General features: G+C 40.7%; 1 protein-coding gene across 1 annotated transcript in view; it reads left to right on the top strand.

Annotated features, from left to right (window-relative positions):
* Nucleotides 1-16,253, top strand: part of MTCL3 (MTCL family member 3) — a gene marked incomplete at its 5' end in the record, with an annotated part of 145,732 nt that overhangs the window by 93,430 nt on the left and 36,049 nt on the right. The window contains 2 exons of the mRNA XM_082250911.1: nucleotides 5,624-5,788; nucleotides 11,901-12,152. Of these exons, the coding sequence (XP_082107037.1) occupies nucleotides 5,624-5,788; nucleotides 11,901-12,152 (417 nt within the window). The remainder of the gene's footprint in view (nucleotides 1-5,623; nucleotides 5,789-11,900; nucleotides 12,153-16,253) is intronic.

Raw genomic sequence — 16,253 nt, 5'->3', positions numbered from 1 at the left:
ACAGTGGTGTGGTGGGAGTCTCCAGCAGACATGGATAAATGGTGCAGGGCAGGGGTCCAGTCTCTGGGACTCCATGTCTGTGCTGCTCATGCTCATGCCAGGTTGGGACTCGGGAGGCATTCCCGCTGCCGTGCTGCTGAACAGCCATTCATTCAAACATGGAGCCAGGCAGCACCATGATGTCACTGACTCACTGCGTATGCGCTCGTCTAGCCAAAATTAGCCGAGTATGTCTGAGCCCAATCGACTTTGGAACTGCTCATGCGCAGGTGTAAGGAAGTGTTTGTATGGCTAAAGATGGTCATACACCACCCATAACAGTGTATCATTGCAGTGGGTGTGGCCAGTCAGGGGCGTACGTACATGGGTCACAATTGCAACCCGGCCCATCTGTACACCTGGATAGGAGGGCGGCAGGGGCTGCAGCATGTAGAGGAACTAATCCCTTCATGCAGCTGCCAAATGACCACTCCCCCTGCATTCCCTTCCGCAGACATTTAGTGGCTGCAGGAGGGGAATGGAGGGCATAGATTCCTCCACATGCTGCTACCGCCGCCTCCCTATCCCTGTCTTGCTGCCCTGGGCTACTGTGTGCTTCTCTGGCCCCCTCTTCCCCCCTGCAGCACTGGCAAGTTCCCCCTCCCACTTCCCGCCGGCTTCTGCAGCAGATCTCTTAGGATGGAAATGGATTTTATTCATTTATAGCTGGGGCATAGTAAACTGTGTTTAGGAATGAACAGGAAGCTATGTATAGAGATATTCCTGTTCACTCAGCTGAGGCTGCAGAGAAAGTGACAAATGAATCTGTCCTCAGTCCGTTTCTCTGTATCAAAAGTGAGATATCAGGGGTCTGTTTAGACCCCTGATATTTCACCAAAGCCCCCTAACAGGGGTCATAAAAAATAAAATTGTAAAAAAAATTATAAAACGGTAAGAAATAATAAAAAATAAAACAACAAAAATAAAAAGTGGCGGAACTACCAGGGTTGCAAAGGTCGCACTTGCAACTGGGCTCTGGCGTTCTGCCACTGTGGGGGGCCCCCCAAACAGCAGGATGGTGGCCTGCTTTGGGACCGTAATAAAGGTTCCCACAATGGGAGTAAAGGGCCCTGGGATCAGTGGGAAGGACCCTGGTCGGGGGCCAGGAGGGCCCTTCATGGTTTCTTGCACCGGGGCCCTGAAGGTTCTAGTTACACTTCTGCATCCAGGTGTTTACCAGGTGCAGATGGGAAGCCTTTACAAATCAATGACAGGCTTAACAGGCTGACACTGTCAATAGCATGTAATCACTAAATGAGCAATTTCATGTGGCTAGGGACAGAGGAGTAGCTCTGTATACATACTGCTGTTCAGGGCTGCTCATCTGTTCCTAACTGTAAGTAATTGTTCCATTTGTGATTACTCTCAGCCTGACATTGATTTGTACAGACAGCTGATCACAAACACCCGGCTGTACCCACTACAGAAATGCGCTAATCTGTACAGAGTAGGGCTTTCACCTGTCCCGTATTCACCCGGACAGTCCGGGTTTGGAATCACGTGTCCGGGTTTCAGTCTGCCTGAAACCCAAACACATTATACAACACACTGAACACGTTTGCACTTCCCCTCACTGAATAATAGCTGCTGGGTATTAATAAACAGAACAGTGCTGCCTTTCCCTGCATTCAAGGCATCAAATTAAACTTTATATGTGCGCTAACAACAGAGATAGAGAGCAAAAAAAAAAACAATCAAAGACGGCGGCGATATTTGAAGGAGGAAGTAAGGAAGGTGGGCGGGTCCTGGACCTTACATATCCATCGTGGTGGAAGCTCCTCGCTGCTTGTATGTCCCTTTCTCCCTCCACTCTCTGCACAGCCCCAGTGAGAGTGGGGACCCCCGGACCCATGACATCCCTGCCCCAGCATGCCGGACAGCATCACTTTGTGTTTATAGAGGAAGAAGTTTACCATTGCTGCAGTGGATGTAGGGTTCCTTAACATCCCCCCCCCCCCCAGTCTGACTGACCTGGGGGATTGTACTGGGGGGAGGGACCCAGGGGAGGAGTGTACTGTGGACAGACTGAGCTGGGGGGGGCAGATGATGTACTAGGGGTAGACTAACTTGGGGGGGGGATTGTACTGGGGACAGGCTGACCATGGAGGGTGGGGGATTGTACTGGGGACAGGCTAACCTGGGGGGAGTGATTGTACTGGAGACTGAACTGAGGGAGGTTAGATTTCACTGGGGACAGGCTGACCTGGGGGGTGGGGGGATTTTACTGGGGACAGACTGACCTGGGGGGAGAATTGTACTTGGGACAGACTGACCTGGCGGGAATTGTACTGGGGACAGACTGACCTGGCGGGAATTGTACTGGGGACAGACTGACCTGGGAGGGGGGTGGGATGGACTGGAGACAGACAAACATGGGAGGCTAATTGTACTGGGAAGAGACAGATGTGGGGGGATTGTTTTTGGGACAAACTGATATGGGGGGGGGGGGATTGTATTGGGGACAGACTGACCTGATTAGTTATACTGGGGATCAGACTGTTAATACAATTTGGCCACAACTGCTGTGCACCACAGCATGCGTAGAGCGACACATTGATACTTTCCTTGCAGCACCCAAGGGTGTTCCATGTGTTTTACAATCCAATGGTGTATACCACAAAAATAAAAAAAATAATTGATGTGCGCAGTGTTTGGGTTTGGCTTGAAGAAAAGGTGGCAACCCTAGTACAGACATAAATGGCAGTGTAAATGAGACATAATAGCTGCTGCTTTCAAAAAACAAACTGTTCAGATGTGAGATAGAAGGAACATTGTTATTTTTGTATCAACTTTGTTTCACTTCAGATCAAAGCCATCAGCTTCAATTTGTATATAATGTCAACTAAAGTAAAGCTATAGGCAAAAGTATTTTTTTTTTTTTTCATTTTGGAGTAAGGAAGGGTTATAACCACTGTCAGTTTATTGTTTGCCATCTGTGTCCCATTGGGGAGATATACCTTTACTTCCTGTCCCAAAGCCAAAACAGGAAATGAGAGATAATCCCAGTAAAGTAAGGAAATTCCTTGGGGACCCCCAAATCCAAAAAACTAGAGTCCCCTTTGGAAAATTTCCCCTCTATAACTTTTCTGGGCACAACCCAAAATTTGAGGTTTTCTTTGCTTTCATTTTTAATGAATCTCCCTAAAGAACAGACAGCAATAAAAACCTAATAGGTGTTCTAATCCATCTCCACTCTGCCCAAAACTTAAAAAAACAAAAGTTTTGCTGTTAGTTATACTTTAACCACTTCAGCCCCCAGAAGGTTTTACCCCCTTAATTACCAGGCCATTTTTTGTGACACGGCACTGCGTTGATTTAACTGACAATTGCGTGGTCATGTAAACCGCTATAAAATGTGTTTCCTTTTTTTTCCACAAATAGAGCTTTCTTTTGGTGGTATGTGATCACATCTGAGGTTTTTAGTTTTTGCACTATAAACAAGAAAAGACCGACAATTTTAAAAAACAAAAATAATATTTTTTAATTTCTGCTATAAAACGCATTGAATAAAAAATTAAAAAAATTAAATTTCTTCATCAATTTAGGCCAGTATGTATTCTGCTACATGGTTTTGGTAAAAAAAAATTACAATAAGTGTATATTAATTGGTTTGCACTAAAGTTATCGCGTCTACAAACTATGGAATAGATTTATGGAGTTTTTATTTTATTTCTTTTGTTTACTATTATTGGCAGCGATTAGCGGGATTCGGCAGAAAAATCTGACACAAGTGACACTTTTTGGGGACCAATGACACCAATACAGTGATCAGTGCTAAAAAAAAAAAAAAAACGTTGCCACTCTATAAATGACACTGGCAGGGAAGGGGTTAACATTAGGGGCCATCAAAGGGTTCGGGGAGTGCTTTCTAAATGTGAAGGGAATGGATGCACTCAAGGAAATCAGAGATCCGTGCTAGGGAGTAGCGATCAAAAGGCTAGGGAGTGCTTTCTAACTGTGGGGGGAATGGATGCACTAGAGGAAATCAGAGATCCGTGTTTCTGCTTAGCAGACACACAAGATCCAACTTCCTCTGTGATAGAACGGCGGTCTGTCTTGTTTACATAGGCAGACCACCATTCTGCCTCTCTTCGGAACGATCGGTGGGTCCCGGTGGTCATCGCGGCCACTGGACTTGCCAATTGGCTCCCGCTGTGTCCAATCACAGCGGAAGCAGGGCTGCGAAGGTGTGTGTGTGCACCCCAGATCTCATGCACAGAATCACGTACATCTACGTGATTTTGCACAGCCGGGGCGCCCTGCTGCAGTATATATGGAAGTGGTTAAAGCAACCTGACAATTAAGAAAAAAACATTTTTTTTTATTTTTTTAGTTAAGTTGGTTCTGATTTAACCCTAATTAACTCCTTCTTTCCCTTCTCCCCTTACTGTTCTTTATATCTGTTTTTCAATCCATTACTGTTTAAACTTTTTTTTTTTTTTAATAATCATTTTGTTTGTTATGTTTTTCAGTGTTGCATCAAAAAAAAAAAAAAAAAAGAGCAAAACTGAAAAAAAAAAAAGTCTTTAAATTATTTCTAAATAACTTTACAGTGCTTTCTACCAAAATAATAATTTTGGTGGGATTTTAAATTAGACTAATGTGAGAATAAACTGTATACTTTATCTACTGTAACTCTCAGGGGTATATTTATGAAAGAAAGTTGCAGGGCTTTTTTTCTGTACACTGCGTGTTGTGTGCGAATGACAGCAACATTGTTACTAGGATCTTTTCTCTCCAGGTTAGATATTCTTCATTTATAAGAAGGGCGTGAATCAGAAAAATACCGCATCATGGCCGCTAGATAGAGGTGATGATCACAGGAAAAAAATACTTATTTAACAAAAAATAAAATCATTTTTGCAAGGCAGTTTTATCAAAAGATGGCCTTGTTTGTCCTACAAAAAAAAATGTTGTTTTTGTAATATTTTCAAAATGATCGCCGAATTAAATGGTCTATGGCAAAAATTGCTCAGGGTGCGGTTCCACTACTTCTTTTGCACTTATCCGGATGGCGGGTCTTACCAGCACCAGGTCGGACTGATACACCTGAGAGCCGCTCAGGTGTATCAGTCCACCAAAAATTGCTCAGGCTCACAGGCAGTGTAATGATATGAGAGCTGAAGTGGTTTAAATATTTTTTTATTTTCAGTTAGCATAGTGTGGGGAAGGGTTGTAACCTCTATTGGTTTATTGCGGTTCTGTTATAATGGGGTGGTTACGCTCACTTCTTGCCTCGCAGACCACACAGGAAGTAAAGAGTAATCGCCAGCAATAAAAATTAAAGCCTGAGAGCTTTTAACATTTCCCCATTTCCATTTAAAAAGAAAAAAAGTTTGTCCACAGTTGGGATACTTTTTTTTTTCCTTTTTTATTCCTTTGGTTATTTGCTAACATTTTATTATCCCTTTGTAAAATGTTGTGTTGAATGCTTATGGGCAGCCTTGTGCTGCATTTTTTCCATGTGAAGGCAGGGGACTTGGCGCATCCAGAAGTAGTAACAGGTTTATTTCATCTTAGGAATGCTGTGTGTGGTTTGTGTGTATAGTGATATTCCAACACATAAATATCTTTCACATTGCAGGCAGGTGAAAACAGAGGAATACTGCTTGAGCTGAAGGCGGTTTTGGAAGTGATACAGAGAGAGCACAGAGAAGAAAAGAAATGGACGGACTTTCTGCTGCAATTTCTTAATGATCGTTGTGGGTGGGAGATTGAACGGAGTGAACTGAAACAGTACATCTCCAAGGTATTGTTCCTACAGTGATGGAAATTTTACCATGTTTCAACAACATAATACACATGAAATAAGAGGGAGAGATACTGAGCACTAGTGATTGCATCTTGAATTCACATTCGTGCTGACTTTCACCCTCGTTTCCTTGGAGCCATAACATTTATGTCTGGAATGTAGCCAATCCAATTATCAGTCGAATTTACTGTGGTAAGGTAGTGACTGAAACCTCAAAAAATGCAAAACTGAGATGGGGCCCTGTGCAAGGGACAGCTTTAGTAAATTCAACCTCTTTTGCCAAAACGAAAGACTGTGAACAACATTAAGGCTGAACTCCAGGCCAACAGGTAAATACAAAGTTGATGTACATCAGTGATGGTGAACCTTGGCACCCCAGATGTTTTGGAACTACATTTCCCATAAAGCTAAACTACACTGCAGAGTTCTCACGGTCATCGGTTTCTACTATTACCTTGATGTATGGTGTTTCATATTGCCTGTAGATCTACTGCTGTCTTATCACGTCCCTGAGGGTCATACTACTTTTCCATACTGTTTTGAGATGAAGGCTGGTCTACCGCCAATTTTTTGTCTAGCATAGATAGATTGCTGTATTGATATTCCCTTTCTCACTTGCTTAATGTACTTCAGTTTTTACGCTTCAACACTGTTATACTTTATCATGTGTGTATTCTGTTGTTGTAAGCTTTATTATCTTTAACCTCCCTGGCGGTATGATTCTTTTGGATTTTAGGTGCTGAAAGCGGTACCATTATTTTAGGTGCTGAAAGCATGTAATTCTTGTGAATGAGCAGCCCAAACCAACTGTATACATTTATTATACATATTATATATATATATATATATATATATATATATATATATATATGTATACATATATTATGTATACATATATTATATATATATATATATATACGTATATATATATATATATATATATATATATATATATATATATATATATATATATAATGTATACAGTTGGTTTGGGCTGCTCATTCACAAGAATTACGTGTGTATATATATATATATATATATATATACGTGTGTATATATATATATATATATATATATATATATATATATATATATACATATATATGTATATATATATATATATATATATATATATAATATGTGTGTGTGTATATATATATATATATATATATATGTATATGTGTATATATATATACGTATATATATACTGTATATATATGTATATATATATATATACTGTATATATATGTATATATATATATATATACATATATTTACATAAAAAGTACAGTAAAACTGCAGGAAAGGGCACTGGGGGGTAATGTAATGTGATTTTATTTTATTTTGAACGATATCAGTGTGTTTGGTGCACTTTACATTCGAATTTGCCGCCGGTTCCACCCCCCGGCGGACGTCACGTCGCCGGAGACGGAAGCCGGGGCTCGCAGACGATCGGGAGAGAGCTCCGCCGCCGCACACCGCTCGCAGACATCGCTGGATCCCGGAGAAAAGGTAAGTAAAACCTCCTCCAGCATCCAGCGATCTTCCTAGCGCTACCCCGAGTGTGACTCGGGGTTACCGCTTTTGGCACTAAAATCTTACCCCGAGTCACACTCGGGAATACCGCTAGGAAGGTTAATAAAGAAGAATTTGAAAAAAAAACTACACTGCAGAGTGCATGAGCATTATGGGAAATGTAGTTCCAAAACATCTGGGGTGCCAAGGTTCGCTATCACCGATATAAGTGAAACGTTTAACTTGTTAAAAGATTTGTAGTTGTTCAGCCAGTGTTGTGGTACAGATATCATTGACAGATGGCACAGTCAGGTCAAGTGACCTTAAGCCTTATACACACAATGAAAATATCAGACGAATGATTGTCTGTTTTTTTTTTTTTTTGCATGCTAGTCTCATATCGAAAATTAAGAGGCTACTTCCAAAAATGTTCGTTCGACAGAATACAACTTCGAAAGTGATATACAGTGCCTTGATAAAGTATTTATACCACTTGAAATTTTCTACATTTTCTCATGTTACAACTAAAAATGTAAATGTATTTTATTGGGATTTTATATAATAGACCAACACAAAGTGGTACATAATTGTGGAGTGGAAGGAAAATGATAAATGGTTTTCAATGTTTTTTTACTAAAAAAAAATCTGAAAAGTGTGGCGTGCATTTGTATTCAACCCCCTTTACTCTGATATCCCTAACTAAAATCTAGTGGAGGCAATTGCCTTCAGAAGTCTCAGTGATTTTGCACAGAGCAGACCTGATCCTCCTCTTCTCGGTTGCCCCGTCAGCACTCCTGTCCCCTCCCTCCTGCTGGGTGCCTCCAGAGTAAACAGCTTGCTGTTGGGGCACCCGAGCAGAGCCTCTGCTCTGTGTGTCTATTCAGACAAACAGCTGTGGCTTGGCCTCACCCCATCTCTCTTCTCATTGGCTCACTGGCTGTGATTGACAACAGTGGGAGCCGATGAGGAGGAAGAGTCCCCGGAGAGCCGAGGCTGTCTTGCACATCGCTGGATTACAATGGGGCCTAGGTATTAGAGAGGGCTGCTGCACACAGAAGGCGTTTTACCTCCATACATAGAATGCATTAAGGTAACAAACCTTGAGACTTTAGAACTACTCTAATGCCACCAAACAAACTATAGCTGGCTAAGGGTGGTCCTCAGTATAAAATTTCTCTCAGGTCACTTCTCTAATTATCAGCTGTTTCTTCTGACACGCTCAAAATGTGGTCTCCGTGGTTATCCTACTTACAAGCTTTAAGCTATATGGTTACCTGGGCAGTCCGTGGGAGCAGAATCATTTATCTCCCCCTTCCCTCACCCTTATTTCCCTTTTTTCTCCTTGTTACTCCCCTCTCTCACTACCCTTCTCTCCTCTCTCCTCCCTTGAACTTCTTCGAATTGTCTTTACTTCCCAATTTTTTTCTCACTGATCCCTTGGAGCCCCCTGTTGACAATACCCTATTCACTCATATTAAAGTGTTACTAAACCCAGGACCCTGCATTCACTATATCTAGTCTCACACAGTACAATTAGTTTTAGTAAATATAAACTGATAAATACCTTTTATCATCAGCAGTATGTAGCAGTCTTGTAACTTCTATCAGTGTCTGACCAAAGCACTAATTAAAGCTTGAAGAAGGAGTTTTCATTCTCCTCGGACTGTCCTATGAGCCTGCAGGCCCCCTGACTTTCAATCTGAAAAGTGCTTAATGGCCCTGTGCTAATCACATGCACCCTCCCAAACAAAAAAACTCTCCAGTACACATCAAACGGAACATGTGCAGAGTGACCCCAAGACAGGAGATGGATTGGGGTCAGCAAAAGAAGGGGAGGATCAGAGAAGACAGGATCATACAGCCTTTTCTCACAATGCGGAGGATAAAAGTGTTACTAAACCCACAACAGTAAAATCAGTCTGTATAGGTATTAAAGCATGCTTGTTATACTCACTATGGAACCTAAGGTGTTAATCCTGCACATTGTGTAAAAAGGCTGTTTGATCCTGTCTTCTCTGATCCTTTCTTTCTTCCACTGTCCCCAATCCATCTCCTGATAGAACAGAGCCTTTGGAGTCACTCTGCACATGCTCAGTTTGTTGTGTTTTGATAGAGAGTTTTTTTATTTTTTTCTTGGGAGGGTGCATGTGATCAGCACAGGGCCAACCAGCACTGTCCAAGCAGAGGCTCAGGGGTTTTGCAGGCTCATAGGACAGTCAGAGGAAAATGAAAACTCCTCCTACAAGCTTTAACCAGATACTGATAGAGGTTACAAGACTGCTATATACTGCTGATGTGAAGAGGTATTTAGTAGGTTATATTTACTAAAATGATTGCATTTCCATGTTCTGTGTACGGTGGGAGACCAGATATAGTGAATGGAGGGTCCTGGGTTTAGTAACACTTTAAACCTTTAGTGAGCATAACAAGCATGCTTTACTGCTAATACAGACTGCTTTAACTGTTGTGGGTTTAGTAACACTTTAAGTTTTACTTGGAATTCTCACTTTATTCCCAATGTTACAAATAGTGAAGATTCTATGTAAATAATTATCTCAGGGTAATACTTGTAATATACTGTACTTCAAAAATTAAAGTTCCACCCATTTTACCCTGTCACAAATTCAGATGACAACTATGGGGTAGATTTACTAAAACTGGAGCACTCAGAATCTGGTGCGGCTGTGCCTGTTAGCCAATCAGCTTCTAATGCCTCCTACACATGATCAGATAATCGGACGACTTGTTTGCATTTTGTTGCATGATACTAGTATTGAATTCAACAACGCGTACTAAACGTATTATTTTTTTTGGACGATTCTGAGAAAAGCTTAAGGGCTCTTTCTTTTCTTTTTTTTTCCCCCTCCGGTGCTTTTTTTTTTTTTTACACGGAGCGGATGACACTTGTGTCATCCACTCCGTATGTCCGCATATCATCCCATCCGTTTGCAGATGGTATACGGACATAATGTAAGTCTATGGGGATTGCGGATGTCAGCGGATGACACCGCTGACATCCGATTTTGCATCCATTCCATTTTTTAAACGGAACAAAAATAGGGTTCTGTTCCTTTCCAAAAAACGGAACAGAACTGAAAGGAAGAAAATCGGATGTCAGCGGATGGTCATCCGCTGACATCCGCAATGCCATTGACATTCGTTATGTCCGTATATCATCCGCAAAAAAATAGGATGATATACGGACATGCGGAACGGCCGTGTGAAAGAGCCCTAATGGTTGCGTAGCTACGTATCGGATGGTGCAAAACAAAAACAATGTCAGCCAGGCTTTTTCCGGGTTATTTGCATGTTTCTGATCATGCGTGGTCTTTGTCTATCGATTTTTAGTGGATGCATACTGTATTGATTAAACGACTGTCGTTCACTAGGCTATCATACGTGAAAAGTTTTCGTGTTTTTCCCTTTGGATTAAGTTGGACGAAATGTCGTGATCAGCTGTCGAAAGCTGTATACTAACGATCAGATTATCGTGCGATCAATTCGAAAGCAATTTTTTTTTGTACAATTATCTGATCCTGTGTACGAGGCATTACTTCAACTTGTTGAATTAAGCTTTGGCAATAAAACCTGGAAGCTGATTGGCTTCTATGCAGAGCTGCACCAGATTTTGCACTCTCCAGTTTTAGTAAATCAACCCCTATATGTTGCCTTGTAGTCTGAAATTGCATCTACTTTGTCTGTAATTAGGGCCCGTTCAAACTGGAACACAGTGCAGGAAAGGTTCAATATGCATTTCCCGCATTGCACGTGAACGCACTGCCCTAGCGAGTTGCATGTGGTTGCCAATTCATTTTCAATGGCTCCCCAAAGCTTGCAGCCACTAAACGGCCTGGTACTGCAGCACCATGCAATTCGGTACCGTGCAGTTTGCAAAAGTAGTGCTTGCATTGCTTTTTGCATGTTCCACTGTGTTTTGCAGCACATTCAAATGAAGAACTGTCAGAACCAGACCGCACGGGAACACATTCATTTAAGTGTGAACCGGCCTTTATAGCTGACTTGCCATTGACAGTAACTGTTGATGTAAACTTATACGTACAATTGTCACCAGATGTATCTCCTTGGGGGGGTTTCCTTTTTCTGTAATGAAAATTTTTCAATAAATATTATTTAATAATAAATAAATTATATTTTTTAAAGAAATTCCCAAAAAGACATCTACTGCAGGCCCCTTGTTGTAAGCCCAATGTAAAAATGATCAGTGTGTCATAATAACAGTTTGTTACCGTGCATTACAGAAAGTTCAAATTAACTAAAAAAGATTACATAGAACAAAGAGAACATAGCTATAATATTTGCGTGATGGTGTTAGCTACCTAGTTAATGATGTATTGTCCTTTATGCCTAAATAAGTCCATAAGGTTTCATTTCATACACATTTTGGAACTTTAGCTTGGTGATATATTTTTATGCCAATGACATATTAAAATAAATAGTTATATTATCACTTAAATTGCATGCTTTTGGAACATTTTTTTTTTTTCATCTCTACAATTAAAAGCAGATTGTATATTTGTATGCTAGGAGTTCTAATAACGCTTTGCTCATTCACTTGCCATTCGCCTTTTTATAGCTAGAAGCTAACTCGGCCAAGCTATGTGCCAGTAAAAGTACTTCAGACTCTCAGACAGACGTGAGGAAAGAAAAGACAGAGCAAAGGCGCCTGCTGGAAGACACTCACATTGCAGCGATGGAACTCAAAAGGCAGTTGGAAAATAATGAACGGAACTGGAAAGTGGAAAAGATGGAGATGTTGGAAAGATTTGACAGTGAAAGAAAAGAATGGGAATGTCAATGGAAAATGATGCAGAAAAAGATAGAAGAGGTTATATACTTCTTAGATCATACCACTGTTTTAATATTGCCATGTCTATATATAGGCCAACTTTTTCTACACTAAATGTATTGTTTTTTTTTCTACTCGTATGTTCTACTCCTATGGAATGTATCCAACCCTGTATTTCTCTACCCTGATATTTCAGTATTGGATGGATGCAGATGGACTAAAGTGAGTCCTGGTTGTGGCTGTGTACATTAGTCTGGGACTTCAGTGTTGACATGGAATTCTATGCCATCATCAGGCATCAAAGCAGCATTTAAGCGGAGTTCCACCCTGGGAAAGTTTTTTTTAATAAAAATACCCCCGGGACAGTCAGGGCTAGTGCATTCCACAATGGCTAGCCTCTGATCTGTCCCGGGTTGCACTTACCTTTTAGAAGAAATATTTACCTTGAAAACGTATTGTCCAGCGCTGCCGTCCCAGGTGTGGGCAGCTTGAAGCCAGCGCGATCCTCTTCTGTGTCCTCTTCCGTCTTCTTCGGTCCCACGATGCACTGCACCGGCCCCGCCGTCACTTCTGGTGCTGCAGTGTCATCCCTGCACAGCTTCTGGGCATGCCCAGAAGCTGTTTAGCAAGGTATGACGGCGCCTGCACCGGAACTGACGTCGGGGCCGGTGAAGGCGCATTGATTCCTGGGAGCGATGACGTTCAGCTCCCAGGAATCATTGCAAGCCAGGAAGTGACGAATCGCCGTGGCCGCCGAGGGGAGGAAGAGGAAGTTAGGTGAGTATATTTTCTTCTAAACAAGGTAAGTAAAAACAAAAAAAAATTGCGATTATCCATTTGTTTTTCAGGTGACCCGGAGCAAGAAGATGGAAGTAAGTATAATTTTAGGGTGGAACTCCTTTAAACACAAAAACAAAAATGTAAAATATTGCAGCTTACTAATTCTTAGCTGTGGTGGCTGCATTAGGTTTTTTTAGGCCTTTTTCCTTTAGTTTCACCTGGTGATGCTACCAGTAATCTGTTATTTCTAAAATTCCTTTAACAGAACAAGCTGTCCAGCAAAAGTGGCAGTTAAAGAGTTATGCCTACAATGATCAGTTTTTATTTATTAATGTAAAACCTTTATCACAAAATGAAATAAAAAGCTTTTACTGTAACTGCCTAAAAAAGTGTTAGCTAGAGTTTGGCTTTAATTTGTTAGTCGATTCCATCTAAATCTGATAATACACCTAGGCTTCTTTCATACAGGCTTTCCGATTGGGTCTGCCTTCCAGTTTTTCCAGTGGACCTGATTGGAAGCTCCATGCAGCTCTTTTGGCAGGCAGATGTAAATGGACACACAGCCTACCTCCAAGTGAAAAAAATACACTGTGTGCTTTTCCATTTTTCTGGACCTAAATGTGATGGATTGGAGGTAGCCTGATGTAAGGAAACACAGGTCCATTTAAATCCAGCCACCCATAAATCGATCACAGGTCTCCCACAGTCCACTATCAAAATGCAGACACAGACTGAACAGGCACGGATGTCACTAATATAACATCCATCTTGTTCCAGTCTGTTCATGGATTTCCTGATGGGCAGAGGGCAACACCCTGTGTGAAAGGACCCTAACACTACCCTTTCCCCAGATTGACAATGCTGATATCCAAGGGTGATTCCAGTGCTTCTCCATCTGGGGTGGAGACACCTTAAGACAGATCATTATTAGCTGAAAATAAAAGAAAAAAAATACTATAAAATACAGCTACCCCATTTATACAGCTATAATATAGAACAGTGATGGTGAACTTTGGGACTGCAGATGTTTTGGAACTACATTTCCCATGATGCTTAACTACACTGCAGAGTGCATGAGCATCATGGGAAATGTAGTTCCAAAACATCTGGGGTTCCAAAGTTCGCCATCATTGATATAGAGTATATAAGATGATATACATTACATTTTTGTTTTCGGGATGAATGCCACTTTAACCACTTCCATACAGAGCAGTTAGACACCCTTCCTGCCCAGACCAATTTCAGCTTTCAGCACTCCCACACTTTGAATGACAATTGCTCAGTCATGCTACACTGTAACCAAACAAAATTTTTATCATTTTTTTCACACAAATAGAGCTTTCTTTTGGTGGTATTTGATCACAACTGGGGTTTTTTTTTTTTCGTGATATATGCAAAAAAAGAGCAAACATTTTGAAAAAAAAACACTTTTTTTTAGTTTCAATTATAAAATTTTGCAAAAAATTAATTTTTCTTCATACATTTGGGCCAAAATGTATACTGCTACATGTCTCTAATAAAATTAACCCAAATTAGTGTATATTATTTAGTCTGTGTGAAAGTTATTGAGTCTAGAAGCTATGGTACCAATTACTGAAAATGTATCACACCAGATGTACTGACTGCCTATCTCCTTTCTTGAGGCCCTGAAATGTCAGGACAGTACAAATACCGCCCAAATGACCCCTTTTTGTAAAGTAGACAGTCCAATGTATTTAGTAAGAGGCATGGTGGGTTTTTTGAAGTTGTATTTTTTTCCCACAATTCTTGGGAAAATGAAGAAAAATTTTTTTTTTCTTTTTTTTCCCACGAAGTTGTCAATTTATAAGCTATTTCTAACACAGCATGTACACAGCAAAAATTACACCCAAAAATACATTCTGCTACTCCTTCCGAGTATGGTGATACCACATGTGTGAGACTTTTACACAGCCTGGCCACAAAAAGAGACTCCACATCCAAGAAGCACCTTCAGGCGTTCTAGGAGCATAAATACACATAAAACTTTCTTACTACCTATCACACTTTTCAAGGCCCTAGAGCACCAATACAATGGAAAAGTCCACAAAATGACCCCATTTTGGAAAGCAAACACTCCAACGTATATTCTATGAGGCATTATGGGTCGTTTGAACGTGTCATTTTTTTCCAAAAGTTTTTGGAAAATGTGGGAAACAAATGAAAACCTTTTTTTTTTTTACACAAAGTTGTCAATTTATAGGATATTTCTAACACATAGCATGTAAATAGCAAAAATTACACCCCAAAATACATTCTGCCACTCCTCCTGAGTATGGCAATACCACATGTGTGAGACTTTTTCACAGCCTAGCCATATAGAGGGGCCTAACATCCAAGGAGCATCATCATGCATCCTAGCCACTTGCCTAGGCCTATTTTTGACATTTGGTGTTTACAAGCTAAAATCAGTTGTTTTGCTAGAAAACTGCTTAGAACCCCCAAACATTATATATTTTTTTTAGCAGAGACCCTAGAGAATAAAATGGAGATTATTGCAATATTTTTTATCACACCGTATTTGCGCAGCGGTCTTCCAAACGCAATTTTTTTGGAAAAAATTCACTTTTTTTAATTAAAAAATAAGAAACCAGTAAAGTTAGCCCAATTTTTTTCCATAATGTGAAAGATAATGTTACGCCGAGTAAATAGATACCCAACATGTCATGTTTCAAAATTGCGCACGCTCACGGAATGGCGACAAACCTTGGTACTTAAAAATCCCCATAGGCGACAATTTAAAAATTTCTACAGGTTGCCATCTTTGAGTTACAGAGGAGGTCTAGGGCTCAAATTATTCCCCTTGCTCTAACGATTGCGGCGATACCTCACATGTGTGGTTTGAACACCGTTTACAGGGGTTTCTGTATGCGTTCGCTTCTGCGCGCGAGCTCACGGGGACAAGGCGCTTTAATTTTTTTTTTTTACTATTTATTTTATTTATTATTTTTTATTTTAAATTTTTTAAATTCACAGTTTAAAAAAAAAAAAAAATTGATCATTTTTATTTCTATTAAAAGGAATGCAAACATTCCTCGTAATAGAAATAGGCACGACAGGACCTCTTTTTTGTGAGATCTGGGGTCAAAAAGTCCTCAGATCTCACAAGTACACTAAAAGATAGAAAAAAAAAAAAATTATTATATAAAATGAAAAAAAAAAAAAAGGACCTTTAAACCGGTTGCTAGACAACAACATTTTCCGTAGCTCCGGTCCTCCAAGACCATAGAGTCAAGTGAGGGCAAGCTTGCCCTCACTCGACATCCTGTCTGTGAGGATCTGGGACCGGATCGTTTTCCCCGCTGCCGGCGGGTCAGGTAAGCGGGGAAAAGGACCGGAACG

Source organism: Pelophylax lessonae (assembly GCF_965119305.1).
Source record: "Pelophylax lessonae genome assembly, chromosome: 3".
In the NCBI taxonomy this organism is placed as follows: Eukaryota; Metazoa; Chordata; class Amphibia; order Anura; family Ranidae; genus Pelophylax; species Pelophylax lessonae.
The sequence above is the reverse complement of the archived record's forward strand: the minus strand, read 5'-3'. Positions and strand labels throughout refer to the sequence as shown.